The 22,328-nt window shown below is 43.7% G+C and overlaps 1 protein-coding gene across 1 annotated transcript in view; it reads right to left on the bottom strand.

Annotated features, from left to right (window-relative positions):
- LOC144798626 (borealin-2-like) overlaps nucleotides 1–22,328 on the bottom strand; it is a 265,361-nt gene that overhangs the window by 189,717 nt on the left and 53,316 nt on the right. Inside the window, exons 3-5 of the mRNA XM_078669584.1 lie at nucleotides 21,964–22,001; nucleotides 269–329; nucleotides 91–179 (exon numbers count right to left, since the gene is read on the bottom strand). Coding sequence (XP_078525710.1) covers nucleotides 91–179; nucleotides 269–329; nucleotides 21,964–22,001 — 188 coding nt within the window. The remainder of the gene's footprint in view (nucleotides 1–90; nucleotides 180–268; nucleotides 330–21,963; nucleotides 22,002–22,328) is intronic.

Here is a 22,328-nt window from a genome sequence, read left to right on the forward strand (position 1 = left end):
ACTGTAATATAAGTTGGCAAACTTTAATTAAAATTTTAAAAGAATTTAAATCCTCAGTACTTCAATAAAACTATTCCATCAATGCCTTACCTTTTGGACAGTCTTGTTCTTAGCAATACCAGACGTAGCTCGGGTTTTCCGTTCTGTTTCTTGAATTTCAGCAAATGCGTTACCTTTACCTGAAGAACAGTAAAAAAATAAAAATAAAAAAAAAACATGAAGAATGTTTGCTCCACCTCTACCATTATTCTTCCTTCCTGAACCTTACCTTTTTTGCTATGCTTTCGCACAATTTTCGGTTCTAGAGTATCATCAAGAGCAAGGGCATTCTAGAAAATATTCAAAAATAGGGATTAGGAAATATAGATATCATTCAACAATATAATATTATGGCACAAGGTCTGCTCAACTAGAAATCATGGAACTTTAGGGCCAGGAAACATCATCTCCTCTGCTTGCATGCTCACTCACCAGTTCCACCCCTAGTGGTAGGTGAAGGAAGTACAGGGGATGCAATCCATACTAATATTATAAAGAGAGCCCAAACCTTTGAGGGGGGTAATCTCAGTAACCACAGCATCAATCACAACACCCAATACAGCGTTGGAAAGGGCAGTTGCAGCAGAAGGACATAGACTACGCAGATGGCCACCATATTTTTTTTTGTGCATAGTTTTATATAGCGCGAACTTGACCCGAACTGAATCAGATATCAGAGCGCTTTACATAGCACCAGTTCCATTACTTGAGGACACACATTCATTTTTGTTAGGCACGGGGAGATTAAGTGATTTGCCCAGAATCACAGGATGTTTGGCGTCGTTACCAAGACTCGAACCCAGATCCCCAGGTCCGAGGTCGAGCGCCTTAGCCGTCAGGCCAACTCCTCTATACATTTAAAAGGTAAAAGAACCGTGCCAGCAAAGTAGTCCCTTGTGGGCGTGGCTGCGTTGTGCTGTGGGCGTGGGCTGGGGCGTGACTAACGCTGGGGGCGTGACCAACGCTGGGGGTGTGACCAACGCTGGGGGCGTGACAAAGGCTGGGGGCGTGACAAAGGCTGGGGGCGTGACAAAGGCTGGGGGCATGTGTCCGCCCTTCATGCCATGCGAGTCATACATACTAGCGCCAATTACGTTGCTGCGCAGCATCAAGGCGCACGCTGGGGGCGTAACACGCTGGGGGGTGTGAGAAACGCTGGGGGGGTGTGTCCGGCCTTCATGCCATGTGAACGCAATTGTGCCGCATCAAGGGGCATGCTGGGGGGCGTGAGAAACGCTGGGGGCGTGTGCTACGTTCCGCCCTTCATGCCATGTGGGTTGTACATTAATCAGAAGATCGTCTGCCGTGGCCGTGTGCTGGGGGCGTGACAAAAGCGTTCACCTGGAGGCCTGGTAAGTAATGTTACTGCAGCCTCTCCTGCGCGCTGTTACTGAACTCTCTCATTCAACGAAATTACACGCGCCTGCTACCGTCAACCAGGGCTCTAGCCGGGCTCAGGCGGTTGGTCAGTACACTAATTACACGCGCCTGATAACATCAACCAGGAATGCAGCTGGGCCTCAAGCGGGGGAACACGCAAACGAGCGTGTCTGCGGGGACAATTACTGCAGCCTCTCCTACTCGCTGTCACTCAACTCTCTCATTAAACGGATTTACCCGCGGCTGATAACTCTCTCATTCAACGACATTACACGCGCCTTCTAACATCAACCAGGGCTGTAGCCGGGCTCAGGCGGCGGATCACTACACCAATTACACGCACCTGCTAACATCAGCCAGGGCTGCAGCTGGGCCTTCTCCGTCCCTATTCTTATGAAGCAAAAAATGTTGTCTACAGCGAGATTTTAAAATAAATTGGCCATTACACACATTCTATTTCATACCCGGACAACGTCGGGACGGGCTGCTAGTGAATTCATATATAACTAATGCCCTGAAGGGAGGAAATAGAGAAGGGGGGGGGGGGGCACTGGGAGTTGCTCCTTCCCAATCAATTACATCTAAAGCAAAGAGCAAATCCAAGGGGAAAAAGTGTATATAATATTCATGGGTGTTTCTAGTTGGCAGTGACTTGCACCCTGTCCAAGTAGGTACCCTTCTTTCTTGTCAGGCTAAGGGAGTTACACACATAAGATAACCCCAGCTCACCCCCTTCGTTGCTTGGTGCAAGCAGTCAGGCCTATCTCAGAAACAATGTGGAAAGTATTTGTACAGAACATACACAGTAACAGTGAAAAAACACTACAAATAGACACCACACCAATTTAGAAAAATAAGCAATCTTTATCTAAACAGAACAAGACCAAAAAAACACAATTCCAACATATATAACTCAAAATATCACTTTTAAAAGGTTTCAGCAATTCTGTCCATAGAATTCTATGGATGCGTTCATTTTATCACAAAGTACCATTGATGCGTCAAAATAAATGACGAAAAACAGCCACAAAGAAGGAAAGCATCATAAAACATACCAATTCATTGGTTCTTGAGTCCTTGGGGAATGGATGCGTCAGTTCTGCTGCACGCAGGAGAAGTGCAACACTTCTCCTGTGTGCAGCAGAACGGATGCATCCAGCTGCGTCCAAGCTGCGAGGAGAAGCGCTGCCTCGATTTCCACAATGGACTAAGTATGGGTGAATTTTGCGGATCTGCGGTCCGCGAAATCGCAAAAAATCCGCGCATTTTCCCGCGAAATCGCGGATTTTTTTGCGATTTGTACTGGAGTACTTTCTATTGGCTAATCCAGTAAGTACTACCTCGTTGGATAAATGTATAGTGCTTTTCCTACACTGCAGCTGCGTAAAGGGCCAGAAGATTTGTCTCCACTGACCATGTGTACCTGTAACTTTGCCACCGCGCCAAAATGCGCCGAGGTCCCTTGAGTGAGCTGTCCATCATAGTTGGGAAAGGGCGGGAAGACGTTTGATACCGCTAGTGTGTGGTGCGGGGTCAAATGGCAGGGCTTCCATGCGTGTTCACATGTTCTTGTGTCAAGGGTCAGAGAGCGAGCAGGGAAGCAGGTGAGGAGAAAGCAGCATTCTGGTCTCAGGAACTACAAGGGGATCACGCTCGAGAAACTCATGGATGCAAAGACCTACCCGAAGTATTAAAGCTAATTTTCGACGGCAGAGATGGGGTTAAAGCACACTTGCCCAGCCTCGAACCGTGCTCACTAATGTTTTGGGCTGATTAAAACGTTAATGAATTTCAGCTTCAACTCTGGCACCTGCTTTATTTAGATCTGTAAGTGCTTCCTGTTGAGGTTTAATTTTTGTGACAGGAGCATTGTGCCATACTTGTAACTATTCTATGACCCTGCTTCGAGGGTCAGAGCAGGGTCAGAGAATAGTTGCAAGTAGGCAACAAACTCTCTGGAGGCGCCGCTCAGGAAGCACTTACAGGGTTACAGCAGGTGCCCAAGTTGAAGTTAATTTCTTTGTAACCATTTTGTAAATGGTTACAAAGAAATTAGCTTCTACTTGGGCACCTACTGAAACCCCTTAAGTGCTTCATGTACTTCAGTTTTGGAAAATCCGTCCCGCTCGTGGATTTTTCTGCAATTTCGCGAGATTCGCGGATCGCGAAATTGCAGAAAATCTGCAAAGTCCGCGAGCGGAATTAATTTTCCGCCCACACTTACAATGGACTCCTTTCTGTGGGGCGAGGCATTGGAAACGTGGTGCACAGGAGCGATGCATGAGAAAATACAGGCACTGCGGTTCAAGGCAGCGCCGAAACAGGCGATGCATCGATTACTACAGCCGCAGACAGGTGATGCCTAGCTCACCGGAAGCGATGCGTCACTTTGCAATGCTTTGCGTTGTCCCTTCTGGGAGGCTGCACAATGAGGCTTTGCGTCATCCAGCGTCTGTTCCAAAGAGCGGTGAGCTGTGCGGCGGGACTTGGCGAGGCTTCGCTTTGTCCAGCATCAGTTCCGAGAGATTGCATAGCAAGGCTTTCAGAGGCTTATCATTACTTCGCTCCAGTCTTAGAGATTAGCTGCAGAATCCATTTCTGAGGCCCTTTGATTGGAGGGAGACACCTCACGCAAGGTAGGATTTCACAGACGGCAGAGTCCAGCAGCACCAGCAGAGTTGCAGGAAGTCTTTTGTCTCCCTGAGACTTCTTGAACAGGAGGCAAACACACAAAAGCCATTGAAGAACCTTGGAAAGCATGATACAGAAAGCAAATTCCAGTCCTTTCACTGCCCACAGACAGAAGCAGCAAAAGCAGGCCAACCCAGCATTGCAACACACAGCAAAGGGGCAGTGCACCTCCTGGCAGCTCTTTTTCTTGACAGGGTCCTCAGTCCAGAAGTGTTCTAAAAGTCTGGGGTTTTCAGCCCAATACCTATACCCCTTTTGGCATTTGTAGTAGGTATCCTTCAAAGGACAGTCTTTCTAGTGCACAGGTTCTACCTTGCCCAGTTTTGGCACCAGACACACTCTAGGGGGTGGAGTCAGCATTGTGAGAGTCCAGGCACAGTGCTATTCAGGTGTCAGTGACAACTCTTCCCACCACTCTAGCTAAGGAACACACATCAGCCTGGTGAGGATGGTCCATCAGGATATGCAGGGCACACCTGAACTCTTTGTGCGAGTCTAGAGTGAATGCACAAACAGGTCCCATGAAGTCTAAACCAGATGTGAATTCTACAGGCAGACAGAGGCACGGGATGATAAAATATGAAAATGCCCACTTTCTAAAAGTGCCATTTTCAAACACACAATTTAAAATCAACTTCACTAAAAGATGTATTTTTACATTCTGACCTCCGGGAGCCTCAACTCAATTTTTTATGACTTGGAACTCCAAAGAGTTTTACATAAAAATATACAAGACGAATTCCAATACACCAAATCATTCATAGCTTAATACCAAGATACAATACAAACAAGGACCGAAAAGTTCCAGATTTCATTGTACATTACAAAATTCATAACATTAGACACGCCACATATAATAAAAGTATGTGATGTATAAAGTGCTAGTGTGCAAATATAAAACTAATTGCACAAAAACTTTAGAATACAATGCTAACTAAGTCAGTGCAAATGGGTTTATACCAATAAATACTCTAACAACTTCAACTGTACAATTCAAAGTACCTAAAATTCTACTTATAATATGCAATGTATGTTGCCTAAAGGGGACCATGTTCAACATACCACAGCTAAACACAACACAATAGTCCTTCTCTAAAATATATTTAAGAATTGTTTAAAAGAAAATACAATTTTTAAAGCACATTGGTTTGGAGGGAGGGTCCAAAAGACCGTTCCGGGCCTCCTGTGCTGTAGTGATGTTGTGCTTTAGAAACAGTTGTCTTAAAAAATCACGTTGTAATGGCTGTAGTAGGGGACAGACAAATTAAATAGGATTTAGATCCTGCACCCAGTTTCCACACAAGTGGCAAAGTCTGTCCTGCCTGGCTAATCACTCCCATACCCCTGTTATAATTCGCAAGAGGAGAAAATGTAACCCTATCAACAGGATAGTTCTACGCACTCCATGGCAAAGGTTCCATTCACCATACTGTTCAAGCTGTTTATAAATACTACTCCCCACTATTAGATCATTACTGGAAGGCCATGAAAACAATACAGTTTCTTTTTTACGGCAGACTTCCTAAACTGTTTTTTTTAATTAAAATTTTCAAAACTTGTTTTGGTAGAGCGCTTACCACTATGCCTAATTTCAAATAAGTCTGCGGCTTTCTCATAATTCCTGAAGACAACACTTTTTTGCCTCCAGGCAGGAAAATATTTCCTGTCTTACTGCTACCCGTATAGAGTTCTCATCACTATTCATCCATATTGCTGCTATCGAGGCTGCACGATTCAAATTCAAATTTGGAGCCAAATGTGCCCTTCCACCTTCTCAAAAAAGTCTCACTGCTGTTTATCCATGGATTCACAGGCGTAACTCAGTACAGGTGGGACTTTAATTGTGTAAACTGATAAAACGTGTGCTAAATGTCTTTGCCAGCAACATTTATAATGCCTACCAATTGCGAAGGCCTGAGATATTGCCTTACTTTTGCACTGACCAACGTGATCAGTGCTAGAACACTTGCTTGTAAAAAAAAAATCCTAAATATGGGTGCAACTTCACTACATCAAGTATCTTTCCCCAGAAACCAATATGTATTTTTCTAACCCTGTATCCCCAAAATCTAAATACCATGAGGTATTTGTTTTTAAAGAAGTGGTCAGAGTAGTGGCCTTACTCATCAAGACATTTTTGTAAACCTATCTGAGTTAAGTCCAACAGGATGGCGTCAACCGCATAAAGTAAATAGCTCAGTTTCATGGTTCCCAATTTCCGTGAGTCCCCTTTACAGTGCCCCACCCTACTCGGAAAGTCGTTAATATAAAGAGAGAAAGGGAAAGGAGATAATAAGCACCCTTGCTTCAACCCATTATGGGTCTCCACTTTACCCGACAGGCCCGGATTGCCTCACATTAAAACCTGAGTCCAAGTTGAGGAAGTTGATCAATCTAAGCAAATGCACAGGAATCCCTATTGCAGCAATTTCCTCCACAGTGTACCCCGGTCAACCCGGTCGAAGGCCATGGAGAAGTATATAAAGGCAGTGTACAGTGCCATTCCCTTTCCTATTGGATATTTTTTGATCAAGGTTTTCAGGGCAGTAATATCTAAAGTGCTGCTATGCTTAAGGAACCCCGCTTGCTCTGCGGGGACAAGGTCATTACCAACAGCCCAGTCCTCCTAGTCCTGGAGATGGAGAAGAAGGCTCTTAGCAAACTGTTTTCTGCTCGCATTCAGTAACGCGATCTGCCTAAAACTGGCAGGGGACATTTTGGGACCCTTTTAAATAATGTAATCACAATGTTTGCTCTACAAGAGGACGGAATAATCCCATGTGCTTAGCAGTAGGAGAATATCGAACGAAGGAAATGAGCCCATGTGGAACTATTTTGTTTGTTATACCGATGAGAAGATCGTCTGGGCCCAGCGCACCCAAGTACCTTGCCCCTTTAATGAATCTCACTATTTCCTTAAAGGAAGGGGGTGCCATAAGCATTCCCCTGGGGAGACTCTGTGGTTAGCTCTTAATTAAGCCCGCTCAGAGCTTAATGCACCCAACTGAGCTCTATTGGGTCCACTCTGCATCCAATATTAAAATGGCTTTTGCCTTAATTCTACCATCACAGTATTCAGTTATTAGAGCCCAATATTTACGTGACTCACGGGAATGTGCTCTCTCAGTTTAATACAATTTGAATTCCCACGTTTGGATGCCTTTATTAGTTTTCTTACCCGCTTCAACCTGTTGATTTCCCTTTGCCTAGTCAAGGAAGACTGCTTACATTGATCCCTTACTAGGGTATTTAGCGCCTGATGTAACAACTGGTTGGTTAATGCCACAAGCGTGTTTCTTCCTTCTACATGATCTAATAAGGCCATAGTCTTCTCAAACCAGGTGATGGGGTTTTCCTGTATAGGACCAGAGCTCGCATTTTTAACAAGCCTCCCTAAAAAATGCAAGATTTCCATTGGGCCAAAAAGGGGGACCCATTTATTTTATTATACACAATACTATTGTCTCTGGGATTACAGAGCTCCAGTGTCTTGAGTTCCAAGTGGACATCCACTAATAAAATATTTTGGTCACTCAAGTTTGTCCTCAGTACCTTAAACGGAGTACATGCACCAAAGAGCTGATAGGATACCACAATAGAGTCAATCAGTGACTGCCCCGGAGGAGGATGAAAAGTAGGGGAGGCTGGGTAGTCCTCTGGAAATCTCTCATGTAAAACATCAAGATGATTAGTTCCCAAACAATGCAAAAACTCAACCCTCGCCTATCTGATCTAATATGGCCAGGCAACAATGTTTCAGAGATGGTCCATACATCTTCCAACTCCTCGTTACAAAAGGCCAGGGAAGAACAGTTTGAAATGTTGGCGTTAAAATCTCCCACCAATATCGATGTGCACTCTTTTGAGATACTAATTTTATGCACAAAAGAATAAATAGATTCTACCAGAGAGGACGCAATAAAAGGGTTGTGTATTGACCTTGTATCCCATTACCCAGTGTGAGTTTAATGCCCATACAAAGATTTGATGGATGGATAATAACAAGAGAATTCCAATTTATACTGCAGTGGAGTAAGATAGGTAGGTCTCCACTTGCATGACTAGGTTTTGCTGCGCAATAATTCTCAAAATTAAAATCTACACAACTCCAGGTTTCCTGCAGGAAAATTATATTTGGATCATATGTCACTAGGAAAGTTTGCTTAGAGCTGGGTTCTCCTACACCTGCTAAGTTCCAGGACCAATCTTTTCCCAAAGGGCTAGGAGTTTTATATTTTCTTTGGAAGCATTCAGTGAACCATCTACCCAACTCCACTGGGCCACCGCCACCTCCCCTCTGGGTTTAGTGACCCTTTGGTCCTCAAATCTCTCAGTATTAATCACTCTTTTCCCAGAAAAACTACCAACCGAGATCTTAATATCTTTCAGATTTACAGCCCCTCTACTATTAGATAATACTCTACCCAAGTCTCGACAATCAATGTTTCCTATGGGATTCGATCGGTGAATAAACTGGTTCCTCAAACGGGAAAACATCAATCCCATGTTTCCTGAAAGATCGACATTGGCCCAAGCTAACATTGCAAATATTCCAGAACTAAAAATTGCTCTGGAATTCGGGAGTCCACTTCGGGGGTCTAAGAGTACCCACACAATATCACTACTAATTACTAATCTCAAGTCCAGATAACAACTGCAAAAGGAAACTTCTATTAAGTGGGCCCAGTTCTCTATCAAACAAGGAAGCAAAGATCAGGGTGTTAGATTCTTGTCCTGACCAAAGTCCTGCACATACCCTATCACTCTGTCTTGGATCAGCCCCTCGCTCCGCCATTTGTACTAATGGAGGAGTAAAACCAAGCCCCCCCTCTGGAAAACCTCTCTTGATTATCATCTATCCGTACAGAGAGAGTATCCCTATGAGATAGGTTTGGGGGAAACTATCCACAAACCACCCTACCTCTGGCAGAACATCATTTGCCTTTACTACTAAACTCGGATTCCAGGTCTGGGCTCGTTTTATGGTTCTCTGAAACCAGGTCTATCCTTGTTTCATGGTTCTCCAAATTCAGTACTCAACCCCCCCCCCTTATTAGATCCAGTTATCCCCATACCCCCGTTCCCTTCTTCTTGCCCTAATCCCCACAACGAAGGTTCATCTATCACAATAGAGGGAGGGAGAGGATATACCATCGGGCGCCCCAAATCCTGACCGACATGGGACTCAACGGACTTGGACTCAATTCCATTTTGTGGCAAAGAGGAAATATCTCTTGGTTCCAATCCATAATAGGGTAGGTACAGTTACCTGGTCCTCAAGAAACGTAACAGACCCTTTTTGCACCTAGGCATGAAACATGTTGTCCTTTTGAGCTATCTCAGTACATTATTGTGACAGGTAGCCCCACTGTTTTTATTGATAAAGCTGACCACCGTCCTGGGTGTGTGAGGGCATTCAGATTTTATCATAGGGATTCCCCCTGCCCCTTCTGATTAGTTGTTCTGATCCATCCTTGAGCACTTGCTTCACTTTCCCCCTCGCCAAGGGAACTGTACACCTCTTTTGTGTTTAAGTGGCCGATACCTAGACAGAGGTGGGGTCACAGTGTGCCTTTTTATTCCCCAGGACTTGGGATCCTCAAGTCCTGCAATATAGATGTCACATTTTCTTTCAATGTTTCGGCAGCCAATCAGAACTGTTGATCCAAAATGGCGGACGGGAGAAATTGCTCCATTAAGCAATAGATTACATTTTTTTGTTGCATTTTGGGATTGAAGGACAAGAGTGAATCCTCAACAGTCCAGATATCATCAGGATTTTTAAATTTTTTTATTTCACCCCCTGAACTTTTTTAGCGATAATTTCTCGAAAACTACCTAACAGATTTACCCTCAACCAACAAATAGACAGTCTTTGAATAATTTTCTGCCATGTCTGCTGCAATTCTGGTCAGCAATTTTTCTATATCAGACAGCAGATCCTATGAAAATTAAAATGGAAAATCGCACTTTTGGGACCCCCTCTTTTCTCTGTGCACCTGCATGAGGGATCAGCACACAAAAAAACTTTGAATCAAGTTTTTTTTATCTAACACCACCAGAGGTATTAAGAAAACAAAAAATGCTTTTCCTATGCAAACTCGGACTTCGCCATTAATACATAGGTGCCATCGCCTCCAGCGTAAAAGTAGTTATGAAGACACTCCTGATTTAACGATCTGAGATAAATAGTACTTCCAAAGATTACCATGATGTAATGACTCCCAAAAGTTAAACTGACATTCATTTAAGACTATGAAAGTAGCTTCACTTTAAGAACGTCTATGTTTAGGATGGAAAGGATGAGATTGCAGTCGAAGGCATGCTTGCATGGCAGTCTTTTAGGCTCCGACATGGCATGCTTCAAGCACAGATTAAGGTGATAATTTAGTGGCATTGGCCTGACTGAGCAGTGGTACAAACTAAATGCTAAATTGTCAGCGGTGGAACCTAGGGAACACAGTTCAAATACCGGCTTTTCATGCTATACCAAACCATCAACCCATTTCATTCAGAGTAAATCAATTCTTTTCATTGGGATAGTTAGGAAAAAGTTAAACTGCAGTTTACTTTTGCCCTTGATTAAAAAAAAAATTTGAAAAAAATTGATATTTACTTTCTCCACACAAGTGCTCTAAATATGATCAGGATTCTGTTCCCAAATACCTTTCACTAAGAGTGGTGTTTGGATTGTCTGAGCCGATAGCTGTCCATGCAGGTTTGTGTTTTTTGGGCTTGTTTTCAAATGTTTATTCAAATAAACATCCAACAAATAAGAAGAAGCTACTCCAGTGCCACATGGTGCAGTTTCATAGGTCATAAGTGTCAAAGTCTTAAAATAGTATGAACAACAATACATGGACGCATCCAGTGGCGGCTGGCAACCCCGGAGAGGGGTGAGGCAGGCAAAAGGATGGTGGGTCAATGAATGAGTATTTGTATAGCGCAGCACTGTCACCCCTAGGGGTATCTGGACTCTGTGGATGCGATGTCTCAGTTGAGGAGCCTGGACAGAAACGAGCAGAAAGAGAAAAAATAACAGGCAAAAAGAGTACTTGCCCACTTCACTGGCTCACTTCCTCCGCTCCTTTGCTTCAGTCCTTCGGCGCTGGAAGCTGGAAGCAGTTTAACTCTCTGCACCAATTAAGGTACTACTCTCATGCTGCTGAAAATGTTCAGCAGCAAGGGAGCAGCGCCAGGATTGGATGGAGTGGGTTGCCTGTATGTCTCTACAGGCACTGTGTGCCTCTGCCAGCTCTCCACCCAGCTGTCTGAGACAGCTGGGTGGAGAGTTTAACACTGCATATGTCCGGCTGGTTGTCGCAAGACAGCTGGCCAAAGTGGCATGCTCAGTGTAACTGTTGGAATGAGCACCACTCCTCTGCGTTGCACCCCTGCTGCCAATCATCAGCAGTGTCCCCGCCCCCTACTACCGTCTCAAGCTGGGGAAAGGGAAAAATAAAATGGTAATAAATTACATTTATTACTCTTCACTTGCGCCGCTGGCAGCAGGGGTACAACGATGCTCTGCCCTAAAGGAGGGGCCTCCGCTGGATGCAACAAACGCAACCGCATCTCATGAATGACAGCAAAAGCTTCCTCTTTTATTATTCACTGACATTTAAAGTTTGCCTGTGACCATAAACAGTGCTCCATTGCCTTTTGTCTAGGTTTGCACCATAGAAATAGCACATGCATACATTAGCACTGAAATGTGGAGGTTAACAGCAAACATTTTGAAGAAACACATGACTTTTTAACTGGGCTCAAGTTCATAGAGTTAGCCTTCACCACAGACCACCCAGTTAATTGTCAAGCCTGTCAGGTCCGTTTTTACATTTAAAAAATACAGTTATATCGGACAAAGGCCCATCTGTTGAGTCGTTGCCCCGGGTCAGGTTCACCATCTCATAAATTGGTCTATCTCAAGCTAAAAACCTGGGCATGCTCAGTCTAGTATAATGTAAAAAAAATATTCAAAGGGGCAAGCCTTGCCACCTCTCACCAGTGCTGGCTGACTTGTACCGAGGGTGGTGGGCACAAAAAATAAAATTCACTTACCTCCGCAGCACGACGTCCTCCTCCTGCAGGGGTCTTCCAGAAAGCTCCCAATGCAAGAAACTGCACTACCCAATCCTGGTGCTGCTTACACAGAATGAAAGACGCACCAGGATTGGCTAAAGCAGGCTCTCTCAGCACTCCTAAGAGCGCTGGAGGGCATGCGCTATGACTAGCCTACTTGTCTAAGACAGCTAGGTTAGAGAACTTTAAAATCCATCTGGCTGGCCGTCCCAAGATGGTCGGCCAAACAGACATGAACATTTTAAAAGCACACAGCTTCCTGCTGCTGCGGCTCGTTAGAGCTGGCCTGCCCCGTCCTGACACTTAGTTTGGGAAAGGTTGCAGAAAAATAAAACTATAACAAATACACTTTATTACCATTTTAGTTTTCAGATCTGGGGCTTGTGGGGGCGACGCTCCTCCGCTCAAATGGAGGACTCACCCTGACTCATTTCAAACGGTTTATGTATTATGTGCTTAGACATTTGTTTGGGAACATGATTTTGAATTTGTATTTGGAAACACTGCAGTGGGAGTGATTCTGCACGTACAACAGAGCTGTTCCGTAAGGAGTCTGTCCAACAGCTCCACGCAAAGAGAAACTATTGCAACGCAGACCTCTTTTCAAATATAAACTTGCACAATACTCCTCTGGCATAATTCAAGATAAGAACGTCATTTCAAACAAGCCTATAGGGCTGAAGGCGGCTGTCCCAAATCCCACTCTGTATTTTTGGGTGTTGATGTGAGCGAAGGTAGGCAGCTAAAGCAGTCTGTAAAGAGGAGGTATAGGAGACACACAGAAAAGAGGGAACAATCAGCAGGGCATTTTCCAAACATGCTGCACCAAACTGTCTGTAGTGCCTTCAATGTATACACCCTGAAAACATAGCCAGATGTTAGAGAAGTCTGGGCATTCCCAACAACCAATTTCTCTGAGCCACACAAAAGTTTGATTTTGGGAAGGGCAAACCAATTATTTGTGATAACTAGGGAAAAACATTTTATTTTGTGTGCTGTAGTTTAAATTATATACTAGATTGCCTCCTTGTTTAAACTAAATATTGCACATTAGTGTAAAGACTTTTTTTCTTTTAATCAAATTGCGTTAATGAAATGTTATTGCTTTTTTTTTATTATTTCTGAAACCTAAAAAAAGAGAAAACAATTATTTCTGTGGAGGGGTTGGAGGGGAGTGTTGTGGGCAGTGGCTAATAGGAAGCAGTAGGTGGGGGGCCCACCAGCACTCAGTTTTAGGGACCACCACTTATGGTCTACCCCCCCTCCCCCCCCGCCACCCAGATACAGTTCTGCTGGCCTGCCTGGTCCTGTAACAAACATAGAAAAGCAGCTGTCCTCAAGCTATAGGCCTGCTGCCATAATCCTAGAGGCCAGCCATCACTGGCCTCCTAAGTCCAAGCGGTAGAGTCAACAGTGGTGATGTCACCACCAACTAGGAGGCGTATCAGCAGCACTGCACTCGGACTGGTGAACATCCGTCAGTACAGCCTGACTGCACAGGTTCCACTCGTACAGGTGTCAGCCCTCATCCCAATTGTGACTGTCCCTACTGCATCTATAAAGGAGCCGCCCCACAGTACCAGCGGGGTGTCCTCCTCGGGCACAGGATGACAGCAATGCAGCAGACAGTAGTGGCAATAGCTCCTTCTCACTGCAGTGGCCAGATAGAGCATAACATAACATGTGTATTTGTAAAGCGCACGTTCACCCGGAGGCATCTTGGCGCTGAATAACAGATGTTTATCGTTACCCAACTCAATGGTACTCATTTTATCGACCTCGGATGAAAGGCTGAGTGGACCCGCCGGGATTTGAACCTGCGACCAGGAGGTCGAACACAGGCCCCTGCAATGGACACACTAGTCCACTGAGCCACCAGACCCGCACCCCCCCTATGGTACCCTACTCTGCCCAGGAACCAGCCTGAGGCCTCAAGAAACGTCCTCACATGACCAAGCTTGTTTATTCCTTCTACAAACCAAGTTAGAAATTTATGTTTTTTAATGTGTGCAGCAGAATAGGTTCACTTTAGTACATTAGATTGACTGTACTGAAGTGAAACTCTTTGGCTGCTCCTGTAGAAGAAATAGCTTTTTTACATTTATAGATGATATGGTCTACTGTATGGCTTTAAGCGTGGGGTGGGTCCTGACGGGTATCAGGCAGACTTTGAAAAGTGTTTTTTCCTATATTTGTGGTCTTAACTCTACAAGCATTTAGCAAGTGACGGGCATTTCCAACTCTACAAGCATTTAGCAAGTGACGGGCATTTCCAACTCTACAAGCATTTAGCAAGTGACGGGCATTTCCCTGCATCCCATCAACAGAAACCGACTAGGGAAATCATTAAAACGACCTTAAAACCCCTTTTCAAACAATCACTCACTCTCTACAACACATCTCAATCGAAAAAGTTGTGAACTACTATTAGGAGAGGAAATTAAAATTGAAGTAATTCAGGGGGAGTAAAGGTAGCACCTTAACTCATCAATTTCCGGATTATTATTATTATTTTTTTTAAAAAAATGTTTTTAATATAATCGAAGCAGTGTTAAAGTACTCCATTTCAGCTTACATGGTTTTCCTTGGAATAAATCTGTGGTATTAGCGCTGAAACCGATGGCACTAACAGTCATATGTGGGGAATCATTCAGAGTTGATATAAGGTAGCAGTATGGGCTAAGAGAGTGAAGGGCTAACCGTAAAAACCTGGCAAACCTTACCCAAATACCACAGAGCATGATCCTGGACAGAATATTGGAACTTAAAGGTCAACCCTACCTTGCATTGCAAGAAACAATTCTAATTGTCACAAACAATGCTTGCATACTATTGGGTGCATGATGCCTAAGGGAATGCACTGCTCTGGGTTATTTAAAAATAAGAACTAGAGCAACAAACTAAATATTCAAGGAGGTGGCCACATTTGTAAATTGCATAAATATGCAACATAGAAAGGACAGGTGCAGCACACTTTGAAAACTTCATGACATTTTAAGGGAAGTGGAGGGAGAAAAAAAATCTTGAAGAACTGTGGGAATTTGCACCAGTAGGTGACATTTTAGAATGATCGCAAACTTTCCAACCTCCTGATGCCTGGAAACCATCCAATCAAAGAAGGTTTTAATGGGTGAGAATTGGCAAATAGAAGAATGAAGGCTAATATATCCCTGCGGTGGCTATCAAAGTGACTGCAATTAAACTCTGCCAGTCTTGTAGGAGGGATGAGAACAAAAGCTTTAAAATATTGTACTATCCCACCACGTCCCAATTTACAAAGGCGGTATAAGGCAGAAGATGAGGATAAGCATAGAAATGGCTGCAGTATTAAGTCTAATCGTTTCTTCATCTCCTTGAACGTCGGGAAAACTTTCCTCTTGTAAATGTTCTTTTCAAATGAGTATATAGAACAAGGCCCAGACTGTGGAGAGGAGGGTAAATATGCCGCGGTACTAATCTGTAGCATCTTGGAAGACATCTTAAAGTACCTTTATTGTGACAGACTCGCACTCTGACAATCAAGTTTACATATTTGAAGCTTATCCGTAGCAACTCCAAGCTTCCGATCCCACCAATGACCGCTTCTACCAGCTGTAAACCAAGCACAAGCCATTGTTAATGCCATCCAGCCTCTACATTTAATACAGGAGGAGAACTTCATTCTTTGTAGGATCTGTGGTCTGACAGAACAGGATCCTATAGGACTCTGGAAAACGTAGGATCTATTTTTCAAGGAGACTGGCAAGCTTTTTAGGTCAAATACACCACACTTTGAAAAAAGTAAACTGTGACTAGCATGGGAGAGGCAGTCAAGGAGGTCAAGTGGGCCCATTAACTGTTAATAAGAGAATACTAAACATTTCCTAGCACATCAACACTACCACATTGTATTTCATGGTTTAATTGATGTGTTTAGAGGTACAGAGCACACTAGAAATATTTGGAATGGTCTTCCCTGAAACTATGTCCTTCTTCCAAGTTTAGTCTTTTACAAAGACCTCTGCTCTTAATGCACACCTTGATGAAAACATAGCTAGCAACCAGAGGCTCAAAGCAGTATAGTACTCTGTGCTAAGACTGCTGCTTCCTTAATCGACTTGTGGATACCACTGGCTGAGTTCCACATCTATTTGTAGGTTATACAACCACGTTGCAACTGCCGAATGTTTTTGGTAAAAGGTAGGAAAGGTTACAGTAGGTCATTTAGATTAAAATTTCAGAGCTGACAATTCAAGTCTGATCAATTCAATTGAAGATGGACTGGAGGACTCGGCATATATGTTTTAGTTGTATGTTCCGTTGACAATGTGATTAGAAGCCAAAGGTAGAATTGAATGTGAGGGGTTTTAAGTCTCACTTGAAGAAGAAAAAAAAAAAAAAGAAATCCCAGATTGAACTCGACCAACTTGCACAAACTGAAACCACACTTTTGTGAGGCTGATCTTCAGTCTGTTTTTTTGGCAAGGGGAGGATTCTTCCGTCAGGTAACAAATTAAGATATGAAGTACAACAATGGCCAGCTTGCCACTCCTGCCTCCTGAGATTAGTTAGTCCTCGTTCATGGGCTTAGCCAAATACACATCCCCTTTATCTGGTTAATCAGCAGTCTAGAATAAGCTAAAATCCCAGACAGTATATTCTCATTTATTTTAGGTTTATAGAGGTTTTCTGGGAACTCCCTGATAATAAGTAAATGATTACAATTCAACTACAATGTCGGATTACAGGCAAGCACCAGAATCACATGACCAAAGCCACTAGACCTGCAGTCCGCTTTGTGATCAGCAGTGCGGTTCGCTCTCCCTCTTCCTGCAGCCCACATCCTACATCTTTCAACAACTAAAAATCTTCTGCCATCGCCCTCAACTTTAGCCATGAGCACAGTAGAGAGGAGGGTAAGATAATAGGAAACCTAGAAACCTGGGACAGATTTCAGCCAAGAGAAAAAGTAATCTAGGTCAGAGTCACCCTCATTGGCCCATGGCGGCGTGAAATGCTGAGCACAGACGGCTTATGACGAGGACAGGCAGGAGGCATTTTAATTTTAAAGTTTTCAGTTGAACACAAAAGCCAGAGAGGAAAAAAATAGAAAAGAAATGTGTGATATGTTGAGACTTCGGCCGACCTCTCAAAATAAGTTGAACTTTCATGGTACATCTTGCTCTAAAGTAGATCTTTCTCTAAGATCCAGGTGTCTTTGTTCGTATTTGGGATGGTTTAGGTGTTAAAAGTTTGCAAACAGTGCAGTTGAAAACCAGATTTTGCATCTTGCATCGTTCACAAATCCGGTTAAATAATAGCTGTTGATTAGGAAAGAAATGGAGAATATGGAGGTAATTTACTATTGGTTGTAAGGTTTCAATTTATGCGGCAATGAGAACAATAAAGCACTGAGTTGCAAGTTAATTGCTTGTAAATATGCCATCTCTAGCTCTTGCAAGTTTCCTTTGAATGACTTAAGGATTTTATAACCTGTTCACCTGCTATTATGCCATCAAACAAAGAAAGGCAGTAAAGTAGGATGCTGAGTGCAACTACATCAGGGGGAAAAAAACACAACGCGTGGGATATAAAAGCATCTAAATGGAAGGGCATCAATAGAAAGCTATTAAGCTAAAGTGAGCCAGGTATCCTTCTTAGCAGCGGGGAGGAAAAGGAAGGTACAATGGGAAAACGGAGGGGACTAGTGATAAAGATAGAAAAGCCATAGCCACAGGCACAAATGGCAATACATTTAAAGTTTAGTACAACATTAAAATCCAACAGCAGTTGTACTTGTGGGAAATCTAAGGGACAGGAAATAAGATTAAGTAGGGCAGTGGTTCCCAAAGTTTTTAGAACCACAGCACATTTTCAGAACAAAAAACCTTTGCATTCCACCTACCTTTAATGGACTTGAGGCTGGCAATTTTTTTATGTAACTAATGCATTGTGTAGTAGCGCATGGTCATTTACAGAGAAAATTTTTCCACTGGAATGGCCACTAAATTTGGACAGGCATACAGTTTTATTGATAAAGCTATACTGCACACAGTTGATGTGTGGAAAACGGGTTTCAGTGAAGATTTATAATTTGGTCATCACCAAGTTAAATGTCTTGGTTTGTTTTGATCTTGTTAAAATCTTTGTTTCTGTCATGCTTCAGAATTACAAAAAAAAGTGCTTCATTTTTGCTTTCCTAACTGCTGAATGTGTACAGTTCATTTATAGGGATTACATTTTGTTGTGTATTATAAAAACATTACATACTACAGCCGTTCCATTTACAATCCCTGCACACCAGCAAGAATGCTACATAATTCACTTTACTTTCTCGGACTGTAATGTAAGAGGCGTTAAACACCAAGCCCCATGATAAAAAACAGAAGCACCAATTTGTCAAAAGGCAGAGCCCTACATTTGCCCTCTGTCTTTGAAGCACAACAAATGTGACTAGTACAACATTTAAAGGTATCTTTATTGCTTGGACTTTCACGACCCACAGTTTGGGATAATCTTGAGTAGAGGGAACAAGGGCCTGGTAAGCGGTACCCTGGAAGATCTGCCTGGGAGAAAAAGGCTGCATCGTGTGAAAATAAAAGATGGTGCATTACTCCTTGATGGAAGCCCGAATAATCGGTTTGAATATAATTTAACAAAGCATCAAATAGCACTGCAGGACAATTGTCCTACTACATATATTTGTATTACACAGGGCAGATAAAGAAGCCAGCAGAGAATATTTCATTTCTTTAATAGTTTTATAGAGCGAGTGCTGTACCACCAGGTATTAGTGTGCTGTACCTACAATGAGAATGTATTAAACATTTGGCAATAAGGACACAATCAAAATGATGCAATGAGGAAGGAAGGTAGCCCAGAAATAAAGAAAGGGAAAAAATAAATTAGACACAGATTAATGCTGAAACATTGTACATTATCAAGGATCTACCAAATTTTCTGGTGGGTTCCTACAGAATACTGAAAATGTAGAATACAAGAAGCAAGAGGTCTGCCTCAACATGACATGAAGTAAACTAAGCACATTAAGCAAACGCTGTATGGATACATTCCTGTCAAGTATCACGCAACGGACGTGACTAACGCATTTCAGTGTGGTGATCCGCATCACCGCACTGAAATGCTTTGTCACGCATTTTAATGGCACTGTCTCGGACTTCTGCACCAGACACACTGAAGTAAGTTACTGGCTATGCCAGACTGCTAGCGCACAGCGCGCCGACCTATGACACCCAGTGCAATTAATAATGAACTTATGCACTCACTGCTGCTCTGGGCGAGGCTGAGTCACTCACTACAGCCCTGACGTCACCCGGCAGAGTGGCAGTCCTGTGCCCATTCAGACACCGTAACCCTTAACCGCGGCGGGCGGGGCCTGCCCTCTCAGCAGTGGTTGGCTACTAGCGCCGGCGGGGAGGCGAAGGGATGTGACCTCACGTCCTGGTTGTGGAGGGACTTGTTGAATTCGTAGGACAAACACGCGGGGACTCCACTGGAGATTGAATTTCCGCGCACCGAGGGCAGACCGAGTTACTGTCCTGTCTGCGTCCCGGCGCTGCATGAATTAACTCAGTCAATGTGCGGTGCTGCGCCTATTTTACCGGGTGTTGGACGCGGGCTGCATCACTCAGCAGCATGGCGTCACCACCCGTCCACAGGCACGGAGCCGCGGTTCGTGCAGGTGTATGAATCTGTAAGTTAACTCTTATCTCCTCTCTCCCGGCTGTGAGTGAGCGTCTCTCCTCTCTCCAGTTTCAGGACGTGCAGTCTCTGTCCTTCCTTGGTTTTTTTTTCAATTTATCGAGCTTCAGGAGACTTTTTAGGAAAGAAAGGTAAATACGGATAAAACCACAAATTTGAATATTGTTATGCAGTATCTCTGACGGAAACACTATATACTGTCATGGATGTTCACGTGTGGTAGTTGTGTTTATTTCCATATTGTGCATAACTTTTAGATGAGCGGCATCCATTTCTTAAATTGCCCCGGCATGAAACTACTTGCGAGGGTCGGATTGCAGGGTGCTAGTGTGTGCGTGCGTTATCTGCATGATTGGTACCCGGCCTGTCAGTTTCCTGACAGCATACGGGGACCAGAGAACACTGCTTCCCATAATATTTATTGTGCACACCGGAAGACTCCTTATATGGTGACATTTATTCACTCAAGTCTTTAAAGAAATGCTCCATTTGGACCATAGTTGCTACCGCGATGCCACCCACACCCGTATAGTGAGAAACACCTAAGAGGGAGATTAAGAATTAAAATTCGAGCTAAATACATTTTCCAATTCACTTGTATTGTATTCAATGTAGGTTGATGTAGTAAAGATTTTATTAAAAAATATATATATATAGCGCCTGCTGCTTGAGCCATCGCATAATAAGGAAAGGAAAAAGGGAATCAAGCAACAAAAAAAAAAAAGGAAAGGATGGGCGCGGCAGAAGGTTTCGAGGTACACACTTGCTGAGCGCACAGAGTTACGGAAAAGGGGAACTGGTGAGGGTGCACGTGCGTCGGCACGGTGCGAGACTATCTATGCATGATTACTCGCCAGAGGCTCGGGCAAACATACGAGTGCCGTCAGAAGGGGGCAAGAGGAGACACTACTCTCCAGGGCACAAACTCTTCAGGGTTCCGTGCACATGCAACAAAACGTCCTCACAGACTTAGAAGCAAGCCTGCCCTCTTCATTAATGGTGAGGCTGACGAGAAGGCCACACCAATGGAGCGGGCTCGAGGCTGCACCGGACGGGTTTTTTCTTTCCCTAAACCGTAGTTACAGGTGTTTGTACCACATTCAGTTTCTGACCCAGTAGTTCAAAAACCTTTGTACCTGGAAAACAGATTCGAATCTCTGCGTCATCTCGACATCCAGTGATTATGGGCAAATCACTTAATCTCCCCGTGCCTAACAAAAAATGAATGTGTCCTTATGTAATGTATATTCACCAGAATACCAGGAGTACGTCAATCACACCCGATGACACCACAAGTTTGACCCCTTGTGTCACCTTTCGCCTGCAATGGCTCTTTGATTGGGGGCTCTGTCTCACTGCCCTGGGGCACATTCTGTGGCCTGGTGCACTATGCTTGAGAGGGTCCGTCTTGTATTGCACTTTGCTCTATCTGCTAAAGATGGGTGGGGGCAGGCATTAGGGGATCACGCCCTGACTCAGGGGTGCATTGTGGTATTGCAGAGCCTGGGGGGAGGGTGCTGATTGTTTAGAAATTAAATAATACCTTTAAAAGCACTGGCTGCTGCAGAGTTCGACATCCTTGTTGCTTAAATTAGGTTAATGTCTGGTATTTGTCGGTTTCCATGGACTCCATTCCATGATTTTGGTCGCAAGAAAGTTCCACTCTATGTGTTACATATTTAGTCGTTGCCTGACTCTTAAATCCACTGAATCTATGAAAATGTCACACATAATGAATCTGAAACATTAGCAGCTATACTCAGATGGGTGTACTTTCCGATATTTACATGATTCCCTCGTCTTCATTGCTTCATTTTGCTATCGAGAAAGTGTCACTCATAGTCGTTGAAATGTCACTCATAATTACACTGAAATGATGAAATTGTCACACATAGCAATCTGAAACCTTGGCAGCTATGTGGATAACAAATGACAAAAATTCCTTATCACAAACAGAAAGCACCCAATCGCAAGAGCCATCAATATAAGAATGCAGCTTTAATGACGCATCGTAGCACCAAACTCAGGCTTTTGACTCATGCAAAGGATGCCTTTCCAATTGTTACCTACCGCACACGCCGCAGCAGCCGCCTCGTCTCCAAATGTACCTGCGAAGAACCAAAGACACCAGTTAACATCAGTAGCAACTTGACGAGAAGATGCAAAGACAAGACACTTATTTTATTACTAATAAACGAGAAATGGGTCATGATAGACAGGAGAATAATGCAGACGGTTGGTCGATGCAAGGGAATCTTAGATGACCATCTGCCAACATCCCGTGTTTTTAATGGGCTGCGACTCCGGAAGAGAGGCTGTAGTGCTCTAAATGGCCCATGTAATGGCTGCTCCATGGAAAATTGATAGGAGCTGATGGGGAGCATTGAGAAGTACAACAGATTATAGTGAGATCTTGACTCCCATTGTCTGCTCTT

The sequence above is a fragment of the Lissotriton helveticus genome, chromosome 12, assembly GCF_964261635.1.
Source record: "Lissotriton helveticus chromosome 12, aLisHel1.1, whole genome shotgun sequence".
Lineage (NCBI taxonomy): Eukaryota > Metazoa > Chordata > Amphibia > Caudata > Salamandridae > Lissotriton > Lissotriton helveticus.